This window comes from Lutjanus erythropterus, chromosome 21 (genome assembly GCF_056507025.1).
Source record: "Lutjanus erythropterus isolate fLutEry1 chromosome 21, fLutEry1.hap2, whole genome shotgun sequence".
NCBI classification, from domain to species: domain Eukaryota; kingdom Metazoa; phylum Chordata; class Actinopteri; order Lutjaniformes; family Lutjanidae; genus Lutjanus; species Lutjanus erythropterus.
In genome coordinates this window covers 17,972,593-17,995,387 of record NC_139337.1, presented here as the reverse complement: position 1 = coordinate 17,995,387, position 22,795 = coordinate 17,972,593, and the positions used below count along the sequence as shown (strand labels likewise).

Sequence of the window (22,795 nt, the reverse complement as noted above, 5' to 3'; positions counted from 1 at the left end):
ACCCCAATTCCAAAAACATAGTACCCTGTATAAAATGTAAATAAAAATGGAAAGCAATGATTTCACCCCCTGTTCAGTTGAAAACAGTAAAAAGTACATATTTTTTTGTAAATATACACTCCCTCTGAATTTGATGCCTGCAGCACATTTTAAACAAGTTGGACAAGGTCAACAAAAGACTGTGAAAGGTGTGGATTGCTAAAAAACAACACCTTTTTGTAAAAAATTCACAGGTAAACAAGATTAAGAGGTAACAGGTGATCATATCATGATTAGATATTAAAGGAGCATCCCCGAAAGGCTCAGTTGTCCACATGCATGGATCAGTCCTGGTTTATCACTTAGTGAAAAACTGTGTGGGCATTTAGACCAACAGAAAAATGTTTATGGAATTTATGTATGTCACCATCTACAATCCATAATATCTTTAAAAGATTCAGAGAATCTGGAGAAATCTCTGCACGTAAGGGGTAAGGCTGACAACCACCGTTGAATGCTGGTGACCTTTGACCCCTCAGATGGCACAGCATTAAAAACTGCACTAAAACCCACATAATTGTGTAAAAGATACTACATGGGTTCAGGAACACTTTAGAAAACGCAGTAAACACAGTTTGTGGCTGCATCTACAGATGCAAGTTCAGACTTGCCGTGCAAAACAAAAAGCATATATCAACAACATCCAGAAAGGCTGCAGACTCCTCTGAGCCCTTATCTGAGATAAACTTAGTGGAAGCGTGGAAAACTGTGCTGTGGTTTGACAAATCCACATTTCAGATTGTTTCTGGAAATCATGGACATCTTGAGCTCCAGGCTAAAGTGGAAAAGGACCATCCAGATTGCTACCAGCTCTAACTTCAAAAACCAGCATCTGTGATGGCCCGTTGTTGTGTTAGTGTCTGTGGTATCATGGTTAACTGTCACATCTGAGAAGGCACCATTAATGCTGAAAGGTACACACAGGTTTTGGAGAAACGTCTTTTTCAGGGACGTTGCTGCTTATTTCAGTAAGACAATTCCAAGATATCTTCTGCTTGTGTTACAACAGCGTGGCTTCAAAGTAAAAGAGCGCAGCTAAAAGACAGCTAAGGACTTGTTATCCATTGAAAATGTGCAGTGTGTTTTGAAAATAGAATGAAGAATGAAAACAGAGAACCAGCCAGGACTTTTAAAGGGCCTGAAGTCGTATATCAAGTAAGAATAAGACACATTGCACACAAAAAATTGACAATTAGTGTCTTCAGTTCCCAAATGGTGACTGAGTGCCGCAGGCCCAACTTCAGATTTTAAAAAACAGTCATTGGTTTGAAATTAAAATATCTTTTTTTTTGCTGTATTCAATTGAATAGAGGTCAAAAAGGATTTTCAAATTATTGCATTCTGTTTTTATTTAAGTTTTGCACAGCATTCCAACTTTTATTGAATTGGGGTTTGTAAGAAGGATGAAAATCATCATTCTGAACTGTAGATGGCAGCCTTGATCCTGGTAGACCGCTGTTTTGATATATTTACTGCGTATTACATTTAACAGATAGCCTCTTAAAGCTCGTATTTATCAACAATTTGAAATTCATTCTGAAATTTCCAACATACAAGAGCACTCAGGTCACTTTTCTGGCCACAGTGACTGGCATTGTTATGCATCAACACATTAGGCTCTGCTGTGTCTACAGTGACGTCCTAATCTCTGCAATATTTGCGGTTAGAAAGCGAGTTGAAAGGAGGTTTGCACTAAAGTCTGCGATAAGACTTTCCACAGGCCTCGGAGCTGTGATGTTACCCTGCTCATGTGTGTCCCCATCTGATTCTGATCAAGGTTTTTTACTGCTGCACTCAGAGTTGTGGGGTGCTTGGAGCCTAACAGGCATATTTTTAGGCCAGGAGAGGGAGGAGGGTGCCATTGAAAGCCGAGACATAATTATGAAATGTAAGTTGGAATATTGTTTTTATTACAAAGCCAAACAAATGCGTCTCTGCCGCGACTCACATCAAAGATGTCTGTGTGACGACTAACCGCCAAGTGGAGGCTTTATGCTCGAGGCTTAATGAAAAGCAAATGCTGGTTGTATGTGTGAGGGCAACAAAAGTGTGAGGTCTGCAAGTGTCACTGTAAGTGTTGGGTTGAGTATGTGTCTGAATGCCTTTTTATCTCTATCTACTACGGTGCTCACACATGTGGGTCTCTGTGTGTGCACTCTTAGAAATAAGGGTTCCAAAAGGGTTCTTCCTGAAGGGCTGAGATTCTACCGAGAACCATTTGCTTCTGATGAACCCTTTCTGAGGAAAAGGTTTATCAAAGGTTTTATTACGGACTGTTTTCAACCAAGGAACCCTTTTTGTGAAAAAGAGTTTTAATTCCTGAAGAAATATTTGTCAAGGGTTCTTTGTGCAATAACATAAAGATGTTCTCAGTATAACCTCCTGAGTAAGTTCTAAATAAAATCCTCGTTAAGCCCCCTGCGTGAATATGAGATAAAAACCCTTGAATTATAAAAAGGTTCTTTGTAGAACCCCTTGGGTGAGTCCTAGATGATTCCCTAAGAAGATAAAAAGGTTCTCAGTAGAACCCCCTGAATATGTTCTAGATAAAATCCTTTGAATATAAAAAAGATTCTTGTTAAAGCTCCCTGGGTGGGTGCTTGATAGAATTCAATGAATAGAAAAAGGTTTTTGCAAGAAATGCCTGAATGGGCAAAGGTTCTCAGTAGAATGCTGTAAGTGGGTTCTAGATGAAACCCTTGGAATATAAAAAGGTTATCGGCTGAACCTCTTGAGTGTGTTCTTGTTAGCACCCTTAGTAGTCACAAAGGTGCTGGATAGAACCCCCAGGGAGGGTTCTGGGTGGAACCATTACACCATTTAAGCATAGAACTGTGTAGAACCTTTCATAGAGGGTTCTAGGTATAACCCTTTATGTTGGGTTATGGGTAGAAAGCTCTGAAAGGGTTCAGAGTATAAAATTGTCTACCAGGAACCAAAAAGGGTTCTCCTACGTTAGCATCTTTCCTTCTCAGAGTGCGTCAGTGAGTGCAGCTCTTGAGTGAACACGGCGGGGAATAAGGCATCTATCACTTACAGGCTATTAATTAGAGCCCAGTGTTCTGTGGTGAGACGTCGTCACTGCTCATGAAAGAATGGAAAATTCAATCATTTCACTTAGAGACACGAGACACAATAACTCACAGCACTTGATGAAATGCCTTGGATTCAGTGCGGGAGATGATGAAGTGTGTGCGTGCGTGTCTCCCCGCTTCACGTGTGGGGTAGCACGTTAGATGAATCCACCCCATACATCTGTCAACGCATCATCCGAGAAGGTGTATATTAAGTTTTTGTGAAGCCAGCGCACTAATTATGACTTAAGCTCTGTTTTTAGCTGTATGAAGAGCAGCAAAGAGCCAGTCAGTCCGTCGCTATCTAAACAACATTAAATTACATGGAAACTTGGAGACAAACACTTTATCTGTGCACTCTGCGTTGCTCTTTTCTGGCTTCGCTGTGACTGAGTGATTGCGGCACGGAATTCCTCATCGCTCAGGCCTTTTGTTGGGATTGCATCGCTCGAATAGTTTCCATTTCTGCCCCCCTCCCAGCTACCCTCAGTTCAGGCCCATTTTATTTATCTGCCATGTCTCATCGTTAGACAGGGGGAGCACGCATGGCTGCCCCGGTGCCCAGGGAGTGGAAATGTGACGGGCTGACAAACGGGCGAGTGTGGACAGACGTTTGTTGTGTCTAGACAGAGGCCTGGGAGGCTGTCATGGTCTCAGGGTAAACTGGTCTCACGGGAGATGCACTGTAAACTTATCATGGTGGTATTGTGTGGGAGGCATGCTGGGCTCTATTGTGAACCTGGAGAATATGCACTCAGTCATATGTGTTTGACTAAGTAGACATGGAGAAGACAAGAATACTTGGATGCAGTAAATGTTCTATGTGAGAATGGATTTGGGAACTTGCACGTGAAGAGACTGTGAGGTTAAAAGGTTTTTACAAGTCTTTATTATATAATGTGTCCCAGTGAGCATTTTTCCATGGAAAAAAAACATTGAAATGATGAAAAGGCGTTGAGAATAGTTTCAAAAGTTTTTTTAACTGACTAACTGAAGACATTGATTAATCGTTCACATTTAGATCATATTTCACTGGGAATTGCGACACTGATATTTTTCATCCTCCTCAATGTGTAAATAATAGTCTATCATCACTTTGGAGCCTAACGAAGAAACTGCGTCCAAGTTTCTTAGACAAAAGCCAAAAACACTGCCACACACGGGACCCGAATCATTCTGTGTTTAACCCGTTCGTCCACCACGTCTTCTTATCCATTTGGACTTTATGCAATGTCACCTAACTTCCTAAAGGTTTTTTCCAGAAAATTCCTCTCTTAAGTCTTAAGTTAAGACAATTCGCAATTTGGTACTGCAGAGGGATATCCTAACTCTTAAATTAAGAGTTATCCTACTTGATCCATGTTAGGTATTCTTAATTACTTGATCCTACATCACTTACCTTGCCTAGTAACTGACAATACTTTTTATTTTGCTAAGCTTAACAACTTTGTAACTTTTGTTGTTGTTGTATGTGTGTATTTTAAACACCCTGAAACAGAGGTTTTGGTAGCATCTGTTGAGAAATCCAAAGATGTTCTTTTTGGGAAAATAAAACAATGCAATCTTGGGAGATAAAAAAAGAGAGACTGGGCTAAGACAGCAGTCGCCCCTGTTTCCAACATCCACTGTGTAAAAGCAATAAAAGAACAACCATATGGATTAAGCAAGTTAGATCACTGCTGTCAGCTAATGTTAGCTAACTACCATTACCTAAGTAAGTATAAGTATAAGTTAACCACTACTACAGGTGGAAAAGTGAAAGTTAGGAAGCTTTAATAGTTATCCTAAAGTTAGAACAGTTTATTGCTTTTGGGAAGTTAGGATGCTCGTGTAAAACACTTTTCTTATCATAGCAGCAGTTAGTTTTTTCCTAAATCAGGCTCTAACTATAATAACCATGCTTATCAAACAGTAAAGATTGAATCTGAAAGTTAGGAAGTTTCTCTAATCATCTTGTTGGCTGTACAAACCCTAAATATCTGACGGTGATATCTGCCTGAATAGTTTTTTAGCTAGGAATCAATGTTAAAATCCTGGTTGGTGCTCACTGAGGTAGTTCGGATCTGCCTCACATTCAAATATGGTCAATTAAATAGTGCATTTTTTGTCTCTGTTTGTTTGAGACCACAAAAATCACACTCGCTTGACAAATGAGAAACAAAACAGCTGCGGTCATATGCAGTCATCAGGCTGCAGTGTGAGCATATGCGTCAGAATACTAGTGTGTATGTAAAAGGAGTCCTCTACAATGCTAACACCCAAACCCCAACCCGTGAGATGCATATTTATCACTTTAGCACTTCATACACAGGGCCTCCTCAGAGACAGTATGGTGTCAACACAGAAATCTGTCACCTCTCCCTCCCCAGTAGAAAGTTCAGTTGGACTCGGGGCTGACATGGCTGAGGTTCAGACTGCTGCTGCACAGATGAAGGACTGCGCCTACGCGAAACGCCTGCGCTTAGAGAGACAAGAGGATTTAAGCCTTTTTGTGCCCGACATTTATCCAAGCAAATTTGCAAAGTTCTTTCTCTTGCTTCAAAGTCATACAGTTACACACTCTCATATCGTACTTTTACAGTAGTTGTGATCTTTTTCTATTAGTTCATCTGTATCCACAAACAAGTACGTGCATACAAAAACAGTGAGACTCTTTCTCTCCGTTTGCATCTGTGACTGTTGATATTATCAGGAAATGTCCTCTTTTCTCTCCTTTGGCCAAAAGGATGGACTGTTGCAAGTGCGGAACAAATTACTCTGCTATGTTTCATTCAGGCACGGTCTAATCTGTTTTCTGTATGGGATGAATTCCAGATTACAGCCTTTGTTTACCTCAGTGACCTTACAGATTAGCTGTCTCTTCCTTCACACACTGAGGTCTTTCTCTACGTTATTGTGTCATTTTATCTTGACAGAAGGAAACGAGTCCAAAAAGACAAAGCAGGGGGTGAGGTGACAAGCAGCTGTGTACACTGAGGTCATGTTCTCTTTCGGGGTCAGAGCCGCTCGCTGTTATTCTTTTGCTATTTCATGAAGGCTGCTGAAAGCCTCGCAAGTTGTCTCTCTTTAAGTGTCAAGTAATGATTTGTATCGCCGGCTGTGACCCAAAGAAAATCTGGCATGTCACATCAGTCAGTCGCCAAAAGAAGGGAAAATGGTTCGACGGGGAAGAAGTGGGAATGGACGGAGAGAAAAGAGCCGAAGGTGAAGGCCCAAACTTGAGAAGTTCCCACGACCAGCAAATTGCCCAAATCGCTGGTGGCTCTTTGTCTGTCCCCAATCCCTCCAATGCATACCGTGATGAATGGGACATTTAATATTGCCCTGCTTAAGGGTATTACTGGAATGTATCGGTCCTCCTAAAGACTAAAACAACACTTGTCAGACAGCCTGGACACAATGTGAGTGGAGTAGCCAACGTCAGTGATCAAAATGTGAAAAAAAAAAAGAAACTCCCAGATTTTGTTAAAGGTCTTGGATAGATTTATTGATTAAGATCTTTTTCCAACAGTTTTTTTTATGTCAAAGACTGTAATAATCAAAACTAGTTAAAACTTCAACTTTGAAACATTTGTAAGTTTGTTGGCTGATGCTGTACACAGATATATATCTGTATACTGTATATATATAGTATAAAGATTATAGTTGTCCTTTTAAAACATAATGGTAATCCTTCCAGTAGTTGTCAAGACATTTCAGTCTGAAACAAAGACAGACATGCTGCCATCACAGCTAAAAATACACAAAATAGTGTTAAACTATATAATAAACAATACAAACTGTGCATTAATCTATTCTCTTTATTTTTGCTTGTGCATTGCGGTACTGTGAAAAAAAACAAAACAAAAAGAATCAATTAACACAAGACTGTTTAGCTAATCAGGTCAGGATTATTAGTGGATTAGACTGAGGCAGCGGCAGTCTCGTCCGAGTGATTTCCTGACACCCAAAGGAGACAGGTGAGATTTTCTGGCTCTGTGCCACGCTGATGGATGGAGGGAGAGAGTTCTCATGAGCAAGTGTCATCTAATCTAATCCCGGTGATTAGTCATGCATTCTCCTCTTTCAAGGTGTGAGGCCCATTTTTCCCCCCAAACCAGGGGCCAGGTAACGTGATCTCTAAGTGAAAAGTATCAATGTTGGTTTCCAATGACTCGATGCACACACACACACACATACGCAGACATGAACTGTATGGCACTGCACTGTACGTACAAGAGCAGAAACAATGGCAGTGAGATGCGAGAAGAATACACTTTATGTCCTGAAGGCGACCCCCCTTGTTGGCAAGACTCCTAAATTCTTCTGGTCTAATGGGAAGAAAGGGACAAATATTGTTATGGTGACCGGTCAAAAAGTTCTGTGTGATTCAACGTGTGTTTAAAAAGCTTGACCAGCAAACTTAACCAAGTAAGAGTCCAGACACCCACTCGCTGTTCGTTCTCAAAACACGGAAAGTGCTGCAATATGTTCTATCTCTTGAGGATGCATTCAAAACCAATATGGTCTGGCCGATTCTGACTCTCCCCTTTGATCCTCTGTTACATTTAACGAACCGTTACAATTCTCTGCTTTGCTACACAAAACACAGACTTCATATTATTATTCTTCACTGCAGTTCTTTCATAAATCTTGTTATTGGCGTGATTTATGCTTTCTTTCCCTATCATGCTAGCACAGTGTCTATTAAATAAATGTGTGTCACGTTCTGAGTCCTGATCCTGAACATTTAGTGCTCTGATATGATAACTGATGACCCTGTTTAGTCTTGTCTCGCATCCAAACTTCAAACTTCCAATTCTTCCATGTGGAGAGAATTTCATGCTCAGGGAACATCTGTATATTTGAGATAAAGCAGATATCTTGGAAGAGATGGAAGGCAGACGAAAAGAAAGTTTATTTAAAGGGATAGCTCTGATTATTTGAAGCAGGGTTGTATGTATATACTAATTGATTGTCGTTGCATTACGTACAGTAGACAGTGGTCAAAATCAATATCAGTTTAAGTGGACGCTATGTTTAGAATATTTTAACTACTTTACCTTGCTGTGAGAGAGCTTTTTCTGATCTGAAACAGCCGTTAAATGAGCTTTCTCCAAGGCCACCAGACTCCTTGAGGAAAAACTGTGATTTTAAATGCACAACATGGGAGTTGCTGGACTACCTTCTAACTACTACTACTACTACTACTACTACTACTACTACTACTAGTAACTACCTGTTACTGTCTGACTTCTGTCTTTTTAAGTGTTAGAGAGCAATATTTGGCTTATATCACAGCAGTTTCCCATCAGAAGAAGCTGTCTGATGGCAAGGTAAAGGAAAATATCCTAACTATAAAGTACATTTAAGCTGATTTTAATGTTTTTTGGATTGACCTTTTTGAAGTGGCTAAAAATAGGGTTGTTCCAATGCTATTATATTAGAAAAATGCCTCTGATACCGCCTAAAATGCTGGCATTGTCTATTCACAGATCCAATACCAAGTAATTCAAAAACCCAGAAACATGACCCCGCTACTTTCCAGCAGTGTGCCATAGACTATTTTTTTCCTAGGATGGCAAAGTTATATTCTATGGCTTTCATTCTCAGTATGTATTTGTTCATGTTTTAGGAAGGGTTTAACCTGAGCCAGGCCATACAACAAAGCATTGCATCACATCTGTAAAGTGTTAGTACATTTGTTAATTTTTTTTTCTTTACAGCATCAGTGCTTGGCTGATATGCAGAGTTCAGGTATTTGGTATTAGGAAGGGAAAAAAGGTAGTGCAATGGTACGATGTTAGTACCTCCATCTACTGTAAAAATACACTGTCTTTGGAAAAGTATCTCATACAGTCCCACCTCAAATAATCTACTATCCCTTAATAAAAGAGTTTAAAAAAAGGACATCTACACCTGCCATCTCTGCGTGTTTGTGGGGGTGTGAGCGTTTGTTCACATTGTGGCTGCAGAGACAAACGACCAAAGTGAGAGGTTAGGATGAACAATGCTGGCGTGTCTGATACATATGGACTTCTTTAAAGAGTCAGAGGGAAGAGGCTCTATGTGTGTGTGCTCTGGAGGACACAGGGGAAGATCAGACGAAACCCAACTTTCCAGCTCTCCATCTCCCTCTTTACCGCTCATTTCTCCTCGCCGACTTCATTGTTCTTTGTCTGCCTTCCGCCTCAGCTTGTTAGCGTACCCTTCCTGTTTCTGTGCCGCCATGATGCGGCGCTGTCATCGACTCTTCCACAGCACTCCCTATAACAAAGACTTGATGATGCGAGCAGTTTTTTTTCGGTCTGAATGTGTGTATTTTTGTGTGTTCGATTCGTGTGAGTGAGCACAGCAGCCTGGTCAGGCTGAGAAAGTTTATTTACTGTGATGTGCTTACTTGCTCTTTTGGCTCTAAGCAGACTGTCATCACTGGCATCATATTGACAAGAGAGAGACCAAAGTATGATTAATGACTGTCATTTCTCCCTCTTGTTTTCTCTCCCTTTTTCCTTGGTTTCCTTCTCCCTCCTTTGTCTGTCCTTGTGTCTCTTTGCTCTCCTTCTCCTCCCCCTCAGAGGACCTGGATGACCTGCGGATGGAGGGTGTGACGGGTTTGGCTCCATCCGGCAGTAAGTTCAGCCAGGGACGCAGCTCCTATCAGCCTGAACCGCAGGCCAAAGTTACACTCAACATCTGCTCTAGGTGTGCCAGGTAAATGCTGTTTGCTTCTCATATTTGTACCTTGGAGAGAGTTTTCTTGTCAACATTGCAGCTTGGTAGAGACAGTCAGACACTGTGTGAAATTCTCTTCAGTTATATGCATAGATCGATACCACTCATGTCCAGTGAATATACGACCATAGTCAGCAGCCAGTTGGCTTAGCTTAGCATAAAGACTGGAAACAGGTGTAAAAACAAGTTTTTACAAGGGGTTATGTGCTCGACTATTTCTGGGCCAGGAGCAGTAACTTCCTGAAGTCTTGTCATCACCATGGGGTTGCCAGGCAACCAGGGGAGATGGGCTAAAGCCAAATTCACCCTACAGGATTCTACCCCTGTTTTTCCACTCGCCGATAAGTTTCGGAGAATGCAGATAAAAGCCCAAAGGGAAATTGGTGCGCACTCCTGTGAGCGACGATTGCTTTTGTGTGAACTGAGCTCACTAAAAAGGATAATGAGGATAAGGATGCTTTTTTTGTCATTCTAGAACATGTTAAACATGACTGAACAAAATGAGGCACTCAGGTCCTGGTGAAAGAAATAGCATCAATACAAAAGAAAGGAAACACACAATAAAAACACCATTAGAAAATATTATATAAATATTATAATCTAAGTATTTAAAACATGCCTTGCTGATAGACAAAAGATATCAAGCAGGTTTAATATCTGGTCGTGTCCAGGATGTCTCTAGGAGCCATGCAACAGTTATGGTCAATGAAAGCAGACATAGGCTGGATGAGGAGAGGAGTCAAGAGGGAGAGACAGAGAAGGAAAGTTGTAGCTACAAAGAAACTAGCACCACCTCCAGCAGCACTGGTGCATGCTTTCTTGACAGGCCTGGCTATGCAGAACAACAACAGTAACTTGTTTTACATTCTAGCAAATATTTTGTTTTGTAGTTGTTACACTGCAATCAATACAGTTCTTTTTACAGTGAGACTGAGGTAACAGTAATTTCATAATCCAGTCTATATTTAGGACCTGTCAAAATCTTAAGACATTTTAAGATATTTTAAGGCCTAGCATTCAGATTATTTGAACTTCTTTGAAAGTCACATAGTGTGATCATTAATGTTTTTTTAGTCTAACCGTCTTCTGGCTGTTAACCTATTTTTACCAGACAGACATAAGAGTAGTATTGATCTTCTCATCTAGCAAAAAACACAAATAATCTCCCAAAATGTTGAACTGTTGCTCTAAGGCTTTCAGTTATATAAATTCAGCTGCATTTTAGCATCATCCAAACTTGTTCTGATCCCGGGTCATGACTCCTCCTTGTGCCCTACCCTCCACTCCCTCTAACCACTCTCTCTGCATCTGTATCAGAGGTGCATACTTCAACATTCAGAACAGAGAATAATATCATATCTGAAGTGCGTTCCGGTGTTCCCTGCTTTCACAAATCAGGCTGTGCACTGATAATCGTCTCCATTATCACCCTTTCTGTCTTTATCACTGTTTTCTCTTCTGACACATTTCCTGTTCCCTCTGATCATCAGCATCGGTCTTAGAGCTCGGGTTTCTGAGTGTTGGGTGTGATACTGCAGGCAGGTGTGGGCAGGACTTTTCTTTGATGCCAGTCAAAGATAAACTGGTATCTGTTCGATGAGACGCCAGGCGCACATCTGCCTGCACGGCCTCCTCTGTTTGGGGTTTGGAATTTGTTTGTTTCCTACTCTTCTTTCATTCATGCTGCTTATCAGTATCGCTCCACGCATTTGCTGCGGGATATTGTCAGAGGTCCTACAGGAGCATGAATGGTATCTGTGGAATAGAATAGTTTATACCATTGGCTTATCATTGAGTCCCTGGGTTGGAGCAAAACAGCATCTGTATCTGTAGTCGTTTTTTGGCTCATTCTCCGAGTTTTCTTCATGACTGAAATGTCAGACATCTGTTCTCCTCTGTCTGCCTCTCTCCTTCTTGTTCAGTCCAAATTCTTGCTTCGTCCTCTATAACCTGACCACAAAATCCTTCCCCAAGTTCTATTGGCGAAGGAGTCGTGGTCGTTCATAGTCATTTTTGGTGAGTGTAAGGGCCATAAACAGATCACTAAGCTGGAAAAGTGTTGCACGCAGGGTATGCTATTTGTGCTGTTCTAGAGACACGTAATTCTGAAATCAAGAGTTCTGAAGTGCAGAAGGTCATGCATGCACACACAGATATTCATGAATCGATGCATAAAACATGTGCATGCATGCCCTTGCACCCATACACACAGTAAACCCCTGTGAACACAAGGTAGTGGAGGCAGAGGTTAGGGAGCAGCGTGGAGATATATTGGAAATATACAAAGTACAAAATACAAAATCTGTAAATGCAACAGAAGTGTAAGTATGCTCTCAAAATAAAGAGATAAAGAATAAACTGCTTCTCAGGAGTACTGTAGAATGCAAGTTCACTGATCGTGTTTATAATCTGGGGATATTTCAGATTTCCAGTTTGAGTATACGTTTTTTCCTGCAGCACTTGCAAGTGGGATGAACACTTTTCATGATGAGTCATATTAAGCAAGCAGAAATCACCAAGTATCCACATTTTAGGATCAAAGTCAACATGAGATTTTCAAGATTTTAGAAACTGTTGGAATAACATATTTCCAAAAAGCCTTTAGGAGCGAGCAGGAGAGCGGTAGTCCTAACAGAGACTTTATACTGTCTGCATTAACACTCTGTCTTGATGGGATTGCCAGAAACACCTTTCAAACATAGTTCAGTATGGGGCCAACCTTTAAACTGACTCCTCAGAGCACTAACATATGTGGCACAGTTAGTGTTTCACACCTGCAGACAGCACTACTGTACAGATGTGACTTCATACTCAGGCTGAAGTTTAAAACTTAACTTTGTTGAGTATAAAATTCAGGACTGAGAATATTGGCAGGATTCTTTCTGGTATTATACAAACAATCACAAAGCTAATAGCGTATTGCTTAGTCCTGTATGCAATTCTGAACACTGAAGTTGGATAAGCATTCCTCACATACCCATCACCCCTTAGACTTCCTTTTTTTCTGCATGTGAACTCTGTTGGGTCAGTGAGGTCCTGCATTGCACTGGAATACAGTTTTATTCAAAACTGTGTATGCTGTATCCGCTCCTTCTCCTTGTCTAAGTGGTCAGACAAGACCAAGCCACTTGGCTTTACCATGTACCACCCAGAGCTAAAGAGAGGTAATGCTTACTTTCACACCCACAGCGTGAAGGCGACAACTTGGTTCCTCCCCAGTGAGCAGTTATTAATTTCCAGCCATGTGCCTGTATGTTATTATGTTAAAGATCCACCTGTAATTGTATAAAATACGTAAACAAATTACTATAAAATACACAGTATCATCATGCGGATGAAAAATCTGCCTTTTATTTTTAACAAAATACTTAATATAGTAATTATAATAAAGAAAACACTATTTGCCATTTTGGACTTGAGGGCCACAGTACTAACTTTAGACTCTTAAGTCTTAAGGTAGGAAGATTCTAAGATAGGATTGTTTGGTACAGTTGTATTATAGAACCTAATCCTAAGTAACTTTAGGAATGTTGTGTTATCTTACTTCTTCCTGTCTTATCTCAGGTTAGGAAAACTTAAATACTCAATTCAACGTTGCTTATCAACTTCTGTGTCTGTCACCTAGCAACCAACACTACTTTTCTCATGTTGCCAAGCCTAACAGCTTTGTATACAGTGTTTTTTAACACTGAGCTACTGCTAACACTGCTGTTTGCAACTGTTAGATAACACAACTATTTGCTGCTGGTAGCTAATGATACCATTAGCCCCTGTTTAGTAGGGTTGCCACCTACAAAGCAAAAAAATAAGGGACAAATAGCGGCCCCAAGCCCAGGGACGTAAATCAAGAGCGGTGTCCTCGCCTGTGAGATTTGAGATGTCAGACGTTTTACGGTTTATGCACCAATGTATCCATCTTATCCATCAGTTTCCAAGGCTAAAACTGAAAGTTAGGCCTGCCTAATAGTTACCCTAAAGTTATAGAGTGATTATTAAAGATTTTGGGACGTTACATTGCTTGTGTCAATTAGGTTCTAACCTTGAGGAAGTTTCTCTAATACAGCCTGATTAATTTCTGAAAACTTGAAAATCTAAAAGCTTGTTTTAAAAAGATTTAAGGTGTATATTAATTTTAAGATATTTACCGTATTTCTGTAATCTTTATTGCCTTATTGAGTTTGAATTTCTGACACTAAATCTTGCATGATTGAATCATTTTTCCTTTTGAACTCGCTGACCTCAAACTGGATTTTTCCCCAACATTTAGACACCTTCGTCTGCCATTGTCCTTCTCCTCTCCTCCTGTCCTCACCACCAAACAGTCCAGTCAGCCTGTGTGGCTCCTAACCAGCAGTGGCAGGTCAGGAAACACACTGCTTCCTCTGGCTCTCTACTGGTTGGTTGAAGTGTAAAGTGCCGTGTGGCCTGTGTGTTGTGGGCATGTCTCTGTCTCTCGGGCTATAGCTGTGGTCACACCAGTATTTCATCCACCTCCTTCATGCACCCGATCGGCTCTTTTAACGGCTGCGCGCTCCTGCCACAAAACCTCCTGTGTGCAAACGCATCCCAGATCTTGGGCACAGTCCGGAGGAGTTGGCAGCGTGGTCCAAGGAAATGGATAGATCTCCACAAACCTCATTTGGGCTTGTAGTTCTCATTAAATTAATTGTTTTCATATCAGGAATGCACTGAGGGAATGGTAGTAGGGACTTGCGGCTATGCACAGCTTTTGTTCAGAGAATGGGGAGACCTTGTGATAGTCATCTTGGGTACTTTTTAATGGTCTTATAAAGACCATTAAAGAGAGGGAAGGACAAGGAGAAGGATGTATAAAGAAGGAAAGAAATAGAATACACTTTAAAAAGCTGTGTTCTGCTTTTACCCTCCTCGTAGAGGTAGAAACCAAGAGGCCCTGTGGCTGTGACGGAATGCAGCCGCGCCATAAAAGCACATGGATCGCTTTTCCTTTGTCTTCATCTAATGGCTGCACCGATGACATGGAAATAGCATGCAGCGAAAGCATTTTCAGCTAAAGTAGTGTGTAATTACAGTTAAGTATGATTTACAGTTGATACAAATATGCAGCAGAAAAATAAACGCTGTTTAATTCCACATTGATGTTGGAGTGTGTGAATTAGATTGCAGAAGAACGTAAAAGCAGTGAAAAGCCACGTGTAAGATGTTTATGCTCCCGCTGAACAGACACTTAAATCACTGTTTGCCTTTCATCCACAGTATGTTAAATGATATATTGTGGGATTATACAGCAGTTACCAACAAAATAAAACATATGATCAAAATGTATTGGCAATTTGGCAGTTATGGGCAATTTGCTCTGAAAATGAAAAACTTGCTTGAGTTATCTTTGTTTCCTCGGAAACAAAGGGGGGTCTGACAGAAAATTGAAAAACAATCTGTCATGTCACTAGAACTCTTATGCAATGAAACCTAGTTTACCACTGCAGCACACATGTCAATTGTGTATGAAATCTACCAGCCATTTTCATATTTTACTTTTTTTACTAATTTCCCACCCTGTTCCATGGACTGATTTGTATTTTTAAACTAGTAACACAGACTCACCAGTGTCTGTCCAAAAGTAAAAAAAAAAATGTTTCCAAAATTTGAAAAAAGTAAAAGTTCAAATGTCATATTTGTTGGCATTTAAAATTTCAAAAACAACATTTTCACTGCAGTCACAAAACTGTTCTCCAGCTTGCCGCAGCTCCATTAAAGTGGTGCTCTGCAGCAATCTATCACCAACATTAAATATGTTCATTAACAACAGTTGATTTAATTATTCTTTACTTAAACAGATACAAGAAATAACCTAACTGGAGGTCATAGTCGCTCTCATTTGGGATTTATTCTCATAGATAAAAATGTTTCAAGAACATCTTCCCTCTGGGCGGAGTAATATTTTTAGTAATGAGCCTGGTGTGTGGTCATGCTGATTTGATCACGTTCTAAATGTTTGCTCGCCCAATCAGATTGCTTGGCAGGAACTACTTGTTGTATAATTATAGTTAATATGTGCAGTCGTTAAAAATATGCTGTCCAAAAACAAAAGCAGTGTTTAATTCCACACTGATGTTGGAGTGTGTGAATTAGCTTTCAGAAGAGTGTGAAGGCAGTGAAAAATCCATGTGTAACATGTTTATCTTCCCACTGACAAGGCATTTGAATTGCTGTTTGTCTTTCACCCACAGTATACTTTTGCATCACAGGGGAGACTAAATCTGTTAGTACCTTGACGAGACAGCCAAATCTCTCAGACCCGCTTGCATTTCAGTCCAAACAGATATCTTTGAAAAAAGTTATAGGGGCTTGGAACACATTATGTTAAAAAAAAACAAAAAAAACAACTGAATGATTTAGGTCTGTGTTTCTTTAAGCCAAAATTAAATAGTTCAATTAATATGGAGATGCTTGCTTACCCAATTTAAAATAAATAAATAAATAAATTTGAGTGCTGTTGGGACCAAGTAAGTCTAAAAGAACAGGGGAAAACTTTAACTTTTGGCTGCTCTGTGTTCCTTAACAAAATGTTACAAAAGTTAACAGAATGTTACATTATTTGCTACTTAACATCGGTGAAAAAAGTATCAAAACATTACAAAATTTCCTAGCCAGATAAAAGCTTTTTAGCTTTGTTATTCTACTCATGATGGCTCGGCAGAGTAGCTCTATTTTATTCTTCTTTGAAACAAAAAACGTGTTTGCCAGATTCATTGAGCAACTTGATTATTTTGCTCCGTCTGTCTCAAGTTAAACCTCCTCAAGTCCTCCTCTCGTTATCTCCTGTTTCAATACTTCCTTAGGTACTAAATTTGTGAAAACACAAGTCTCCTTTGACCTGGTAGAAAAGTGTCCAATTGTTTCTTCACTTGTTGCATTGTTTTTTTTGGTTTAAGAGAGGATGCGTGCAACTTTTTCTAGGTTTGAAACTTTGGGGTCGTATTTAATTATTAGCACATTTCATCATGCATGGCTGTCATTAAATGAAGTATGCCTTGCACTGTACATCGCCCTGGTCTGGACGGTAAAAGGCTTGTGATCTTGGAAAGTAAACACTGTTAATGGTTATCATTATTAGTACCTTAAAGAGACAGCCAAATGTTTCAGACCTGCTTCAGATTCAGTCCAAACAGATATCTTTTTGAGAAAAAAAAAAGCTATGGGGGCTTGGAACACATTATGATAAAGAGCCGATGGATTTAAGGGGAAACAGAATCTGTACTCTGTTTATCTTTTTTTCTTTTCCTTTTTTGGTTTTGAGTGAAGTTGCTTCTGAAACAAGTGAGCTGTGTACAATTTTAACCATGCTTGGTTTCATGTCAAAATACTAAGGAATATTTTTTTCAGCTGTGATGAAACGATAGGATTCGTGCCCCAAAACTGACCCTCATGTTATTCCATTTCCAGATTTTGCAGGGGAGGAGATCATAAACTTGCTAAACACTTCCTCTTTGTCTCATCACCTCAGACTGATAGAGACTTGCTTGTCTTTTCGCTATCTGGCATTCAATTTCCAAACATGCGCTGCAGTCTTGTGGCTGAAAAATGCAGATTTCAGAGATTATTGAAACGCACTCGCCTGCCAGTGTGTACAGTTGTGTATACAGTATGTGTTATGTGTTGTCTCCAGGTTGCAGGGGGACAGCCTATCAGACACCAGATCTGACGAGGAGCACAGGCCTCACATATCTGAACAAGCTGTACCTGACATCTCCTGTAAGTTGCACAACACAGCTCAAATTCAAAGTTTTTTTTAAACATTTTTGTGGTCTCACGCTCTGCTCTGTCCATTTTTTTTTTTTTTATGTTTGCGTGTGTGTGTTGTCTGGAGCAGCTCCATTGCCTGGGGTGGACACAGCGGCGGGACGGCTGCAGGAATGCGAGGCCTTGTCTCAAGTGTCAGCCTCTGTAAGTGTCCTCCCTACATCCATCACCAAACAATTAAGATCACTTTACAGCCATCAATTACCGTGTCGCTCTCTCCGCCACAGCCTCTATTGTCCCGAGAGTGAGTGAAAAACCACCTCGAGCCTCCTGTTAATAGGACAGAACCCACGCAAAACTGATCCATCCTCATGTGGAAATTTACACAGCAGTTGATAGTGCTGAATAAGTGATACCCCGATCACAAATCTCCCTGTATCACTTTGCTTACCTCTCAGGGCGCTTGTGTGCAATCTGAAAGGTATAAATGAAAAGAATATCTTGTAACACAGCAACAATTGAGGCTTATTTAGATGTTTTATACAATAGAACTAAATATTTATGGATTATAGGAGTACACACAGGTTTGTTAAACAGGAGGCTTGCGTGATAACCTCATATGCTTCAGGGAAAGAAATCTATAGAGGCCTAATGTGGCGCACACCAGACGTAGACACTCACATGCTGTTAATAAAGACGGCGGTACCTTTATTTAATTACCCTCCTAAAAAAGCCAATACCTTTATTTTATAATTGCCTGATCCAAGTGTTAGACAAGGCTTTTTACGGCGTTTTCTGAAGAAAGAAAGGGGTTCGGAGCCAAAGCATTGCTCCGTGTGTGCAGCAGATGCAGAGAGGCTCCAGACTAACTGGCAGCAGACTTTTAGAAACTGAAGGCTCTGTTGAATCAAAGTGCTGTAGTCGGAAGTCTGATGGATTAAGCCAAATACACTAGCCACTATTGAGAAATTAGAGAAACTGTGTGCCATTATTTTACTTTATTTTTTTTCCTTGAATGTGAACTGAAAAGTTAAGGTCTGACCAGATAATCAATGTTCTGCAGGTCCTTAAAAAGTCTAAAATCCAATAATCTCACATTTAGGCCTTAAAATGTCTTAAATAACTCTTTTACAGCTCTTAAAATTTATTGGATGAAGTTAACATTACTCTTATTAAGTTGCATTAACTTGAGTCTTGTTTTTAAAGGTGTTTTTGAGAAATCTTTTATTAATCATGCTGTAATAACTACATAATAAAACCAACAATCAAAAATGCACACTGTGCTTGTACTTTTTTGCCAGTATAAATGTGAAAATGGTCTTAAATATTTATAATGGTCTTAACAAGTCTTAAATTTGACTTGTTGAAACCTGCAGAAACCTAAATCTGATGTCCTATTCACCACTGACCCTCACGTCCACAGGTCAGTGGTTATTTTGCAGCTGCTTATACCAGGAGGACTAAACGCTCCAACTCTCCTCTTACACTAAATCTCCATACATCTCCATAGGTTAAGTCCTGTCTGGCACATTTAAGAACAACGTACTAATGTGTCCCATATGGAAACTGCAAGTGCAAACGTCTCCTGTCATCTACTGTCGCTAATGTGGTTGTTTTGTGTTTTAATTGCTTATGTTTGGCTGTCTTTGAAAGGCAAACACAATTTGTAATAGCTTGTTAGTTTTAAGGGTCCTTCGGGGGCTCGTGGGCCACAATCGCTTAACGGTATGGGGAAAAAAAGTAATGCTTTTATGAGCTAATTTGGAAAAAAACACAATGATGGAAGTCATACAGTGTGAGAAATAACTCTGAAGGCAGTTTCTTTTTTAATGTAACTAAGACAATGTTGGAAAAACAAATAATTGAATATAAGATTAGTTTTTATCATAGTTTAGCAAAACTAGGTTTAAAATGAGGAAATCCATATTTAAAATGAAGCAGGGCTCTGTTGCACAAAAAACTAAATCTAATCTTAGTTTAGTGAATCCTAGTGTGTTGATTTAACTGTAAGTTTAAGATTGAATCACATTTTGAATTGGAGTTAAAACAATATGATTTATGTAGGGGGGAAAACAAACGAGTTTGCAAATGCTATTTTACTGACCTTTATTCCACTGAATTTACATTTTTTATTAGTTGTTTCCCCATTTATTGTTAATAATTGCTAATAATTGTGGGGAGTCAAAAACTTTTTTCCAGCCTCTGAAGAGGGGCATGCCAGAAAAAGTTTGGGAACCACTGAAATAGAGGTTTAAATGTAATCTTTCAGAATTTTAAAATTAGTTTAAAAGTTTGGTGCAAGATAATTAAAGTTAAATCATCATGTAATTAGGTTTAAAAATGAATCCTTGTTGGTGGTTATTTTTTGCTCCTGCTGTCTTTTGAATTGATAGACAAGTGTCCAGTTGTTTCTTCACACGTTGCACTGGTTGTAAGCGTGAAAGAAAGGATGCATGCAACTTTTTCTAGGTTTGAAATGTTGAGGTCGTATTTAATTATTAGCACATTTCATCATGTATAGCTGTCGTTAAATGAAGTATGCCTTGAATTGTACATCGCCCTGCTCTGGGCAGTAAAAGGCTGGTGATGTTGGAAAGTAAACACTGTTAATGGTTATCATTATTAGTCCAACAGGCCCCCTGCCTCTGCCAGCTCTTTTAGGTGATAATTGCCCCATAAAGACAAATACTTTCCTAAAGCAATCGCCAGAGCAAATTCCCCCAGCAATTCTTCTATAGTTTCCTTTGTAAGTGTTAAATGATATGTTTTAATCAAATTTAGCTCTGACTTGTACTGTATGGGTGTTACCATCGTAAAATCCGCCAGGGGAAACTGTTCATTTGTATGGAAGAAATAAGATAATTGGTGTGATGCAGTGCCATGTGAATGATCCTATGCAGAGCCGTTGTGATGGCTTATTTTTGTTTCCAGGGGGATTTTGGCAGAATTTCAGCCGATACACTGTATGGCTTTTTTATGTTTGGCACCAGTCTGCTCCCCACACCTCCACAGTCATGCGTGCATGGTTATCCTCTGAGCAAATCTCAAAGCAAAGTGTAGTTTTAGTCCCTGAGTGGTTTGTTTAAGGTTTCCAGATTTTCCATATTACTGGTTTTCATTTGTTGTCATCCTTATTATGTGTCCTAAATTATGATTAGAATAGAATAAGAAAGCTGTGTGTGATGGACGGTTCTTTTCTGAAATTTCTTTTACAATTACTTTTTCCAGTCAGAGTTGTGTTGGAAACTCATTTCATGCGCAAGTAAAATTTTTTATTTATTTTTTTATTACAGTCAACCTGAAAGAGGATGTAGTTGGTGGTAAATTTAGTTTTATGCTCAATGATCTCTCGAGCAGATATTCTATCTACTACATGTAACAGCCCAGATTATGTTTATCATTGCATGCATTTATGTTTATTAATGTCAATTTGGCAGTCGTAATGTGAAAGTAATGTGAAAATGCCATTATGTGAATAATTTTGTTTTAAATTTATGTTACTCAATGCCAACATTTATATGAATTAGTGCCAATTTATATTGCCACGTATATGTGTATACTAATATAGTGATGCTAGGGAGCAAAAAAGTGGTGAAACACCTTCGAACCATTATTTGAATCTCTTAAAATGTTTTGTACATTAAAGAGGCGAATTTTATGAACAATTAATCTCATTTTCTGTTCATTCAGAACATATTGAGGACACAAAATCTGTTACAGTTTGAATAAGGTTGACCCACAGTTTTGGAGTAAATTGCCTGGACTATAAGAGACTTTTTAAAAATGGGTTTAATGTATATTTTGTACTATATTAAAATAAAACCACATAGATTAATTCAGTGAAAAAGTTGGATTACAGAAAGCATGTCAACAGAATCATATTTCAAATCTTTGTTAAATTTAGCAAAATTAATGTCAAGATGTCATACAAACAAAAAGCCGAGAAACTAAACATTTGTGTTGTGGCACACACTGGTTTTGAGGGTTATGCTAAATATAGCAGTACTTAGAGGGCCTGTGGCTGGCAGCAGATTGGAGTTGCAATCTTGAGGATAAACACAGGCTATAGAGCTCGCAGTCTGCATCAACAATCACATTAACAAACAATCTAGCTGCTATTCGACACTCACTAAATGAAAATTATGATTTCCCACAAAGTATCCTCTCGTTTACCCTTTACTAGTTTTCACTCCTGTTGGCATGACCTTTAATTTTCTCAGTTGGCTGTTTTTCTATGACTGAAGCAGAGACAGTGTGTCAGACAACCTGTCTTTGTAATGCTTCAGTTAAAGTCTTAACTGTGTTATTGTCAATATCCTGTTTGCTGTTGGCTGTGCTAACTCGGTGGTTGGGCCAGTGAGCCTGTGAGCCCTGTATACAGTCCATAAAATCCGTTAGGTGATTCTGCTGTGAGCCAAAACAACAGGAACTCATTAAAAGCTGAGTGTTACTCCTCGTATCCCATAGCCTCCCATGGCTATGCAAGCTACTGTAAAAAGAGGCTGCAACAGCAAAATCAGTTATTTGGAAAACACACAGTATCACTTGTTTCTTACAGTTAAGTTTAGTGGATCAACCAGTTTGAGAATCTGATTATGTTGTACATTGTTTTTTTTGCTTTTACACTTCTGTTAATCAACTGTTTTGATCCCAGTGTCCGGGAAGATTGCGCTTTTCTCTTCATGGCAGTGGCCTGTGCTCATGTGCTCTCAAGATAAATGCTCTCTCCCTGCATGTTTGAATGGCTGGTAATCAGTAAAAATCAAAAAACTTTGTTGTTTGGTTAGAATAAAAATAACCCAGTGCTACAATACAAAATGTTCTCTGCCTCACACATGTGCAGATCAACTCCTTATGTCGACAAGCTCCCATCTGCCAGGATCCTCTCTTCTTCGCTCACACATCAGCTCATCCTTCACTCGATTTGATAAAAGCAGTACTCGCAGGACTGCCATGAGTCTTTGCTTCTGATTTTTACATTTTGGAAGTTCTCTAGATTTCCATCATGGAGCGTAAACTTAAGTCATGAGCTACAGTCTGGCTGCATCCTTCTTAAAAGTGAAGTCACATTTTTAAGACTCATTCTGTTTCGGTCTTCGTCTTTGCTTGAGGAGGTGCTTCAGCACTGGATGAGTCATACTTCAACCTTGATTCGAAAACAGTTGGGTCGCTGTGTAAAACATGAAATAAAAACAGATATCATTGCAAAGACAAGATAATTTATATTCAAATGGATTATTTGATGA

At 39.5% G+C, this 22,795-nt stretch overlaps 1 protein-coding gene across 1 annotated transcript in view; it reads left to right on the top strand.

The window, feature by feature from the left end:
* c21h8orf34 (chromosome 21 C8orf34 homolog) overlaps positions 1-22,795 on the top strand; it is an 87,462-nt gene that overhangs the window by 46,612 nt on the left and 18,055 nt on the right. Inside the window, exons 8-10 of the mRNA XM_084747688.1 lie at positions 9,671-9,806; positions 17,476-17,561; positions 17,680-17,753. Coding sequence (XP_084603814.1) covers positions 9,671-9,806; positions 17,476-17,561; positions 17,680-17,753 — 296 coding nt within the window. The remainder of the gene's footprint in view (positions 1-9,670; positions 9,807-17,475; positions 17,562-17,679; positions 17,754-22,795) is intronic.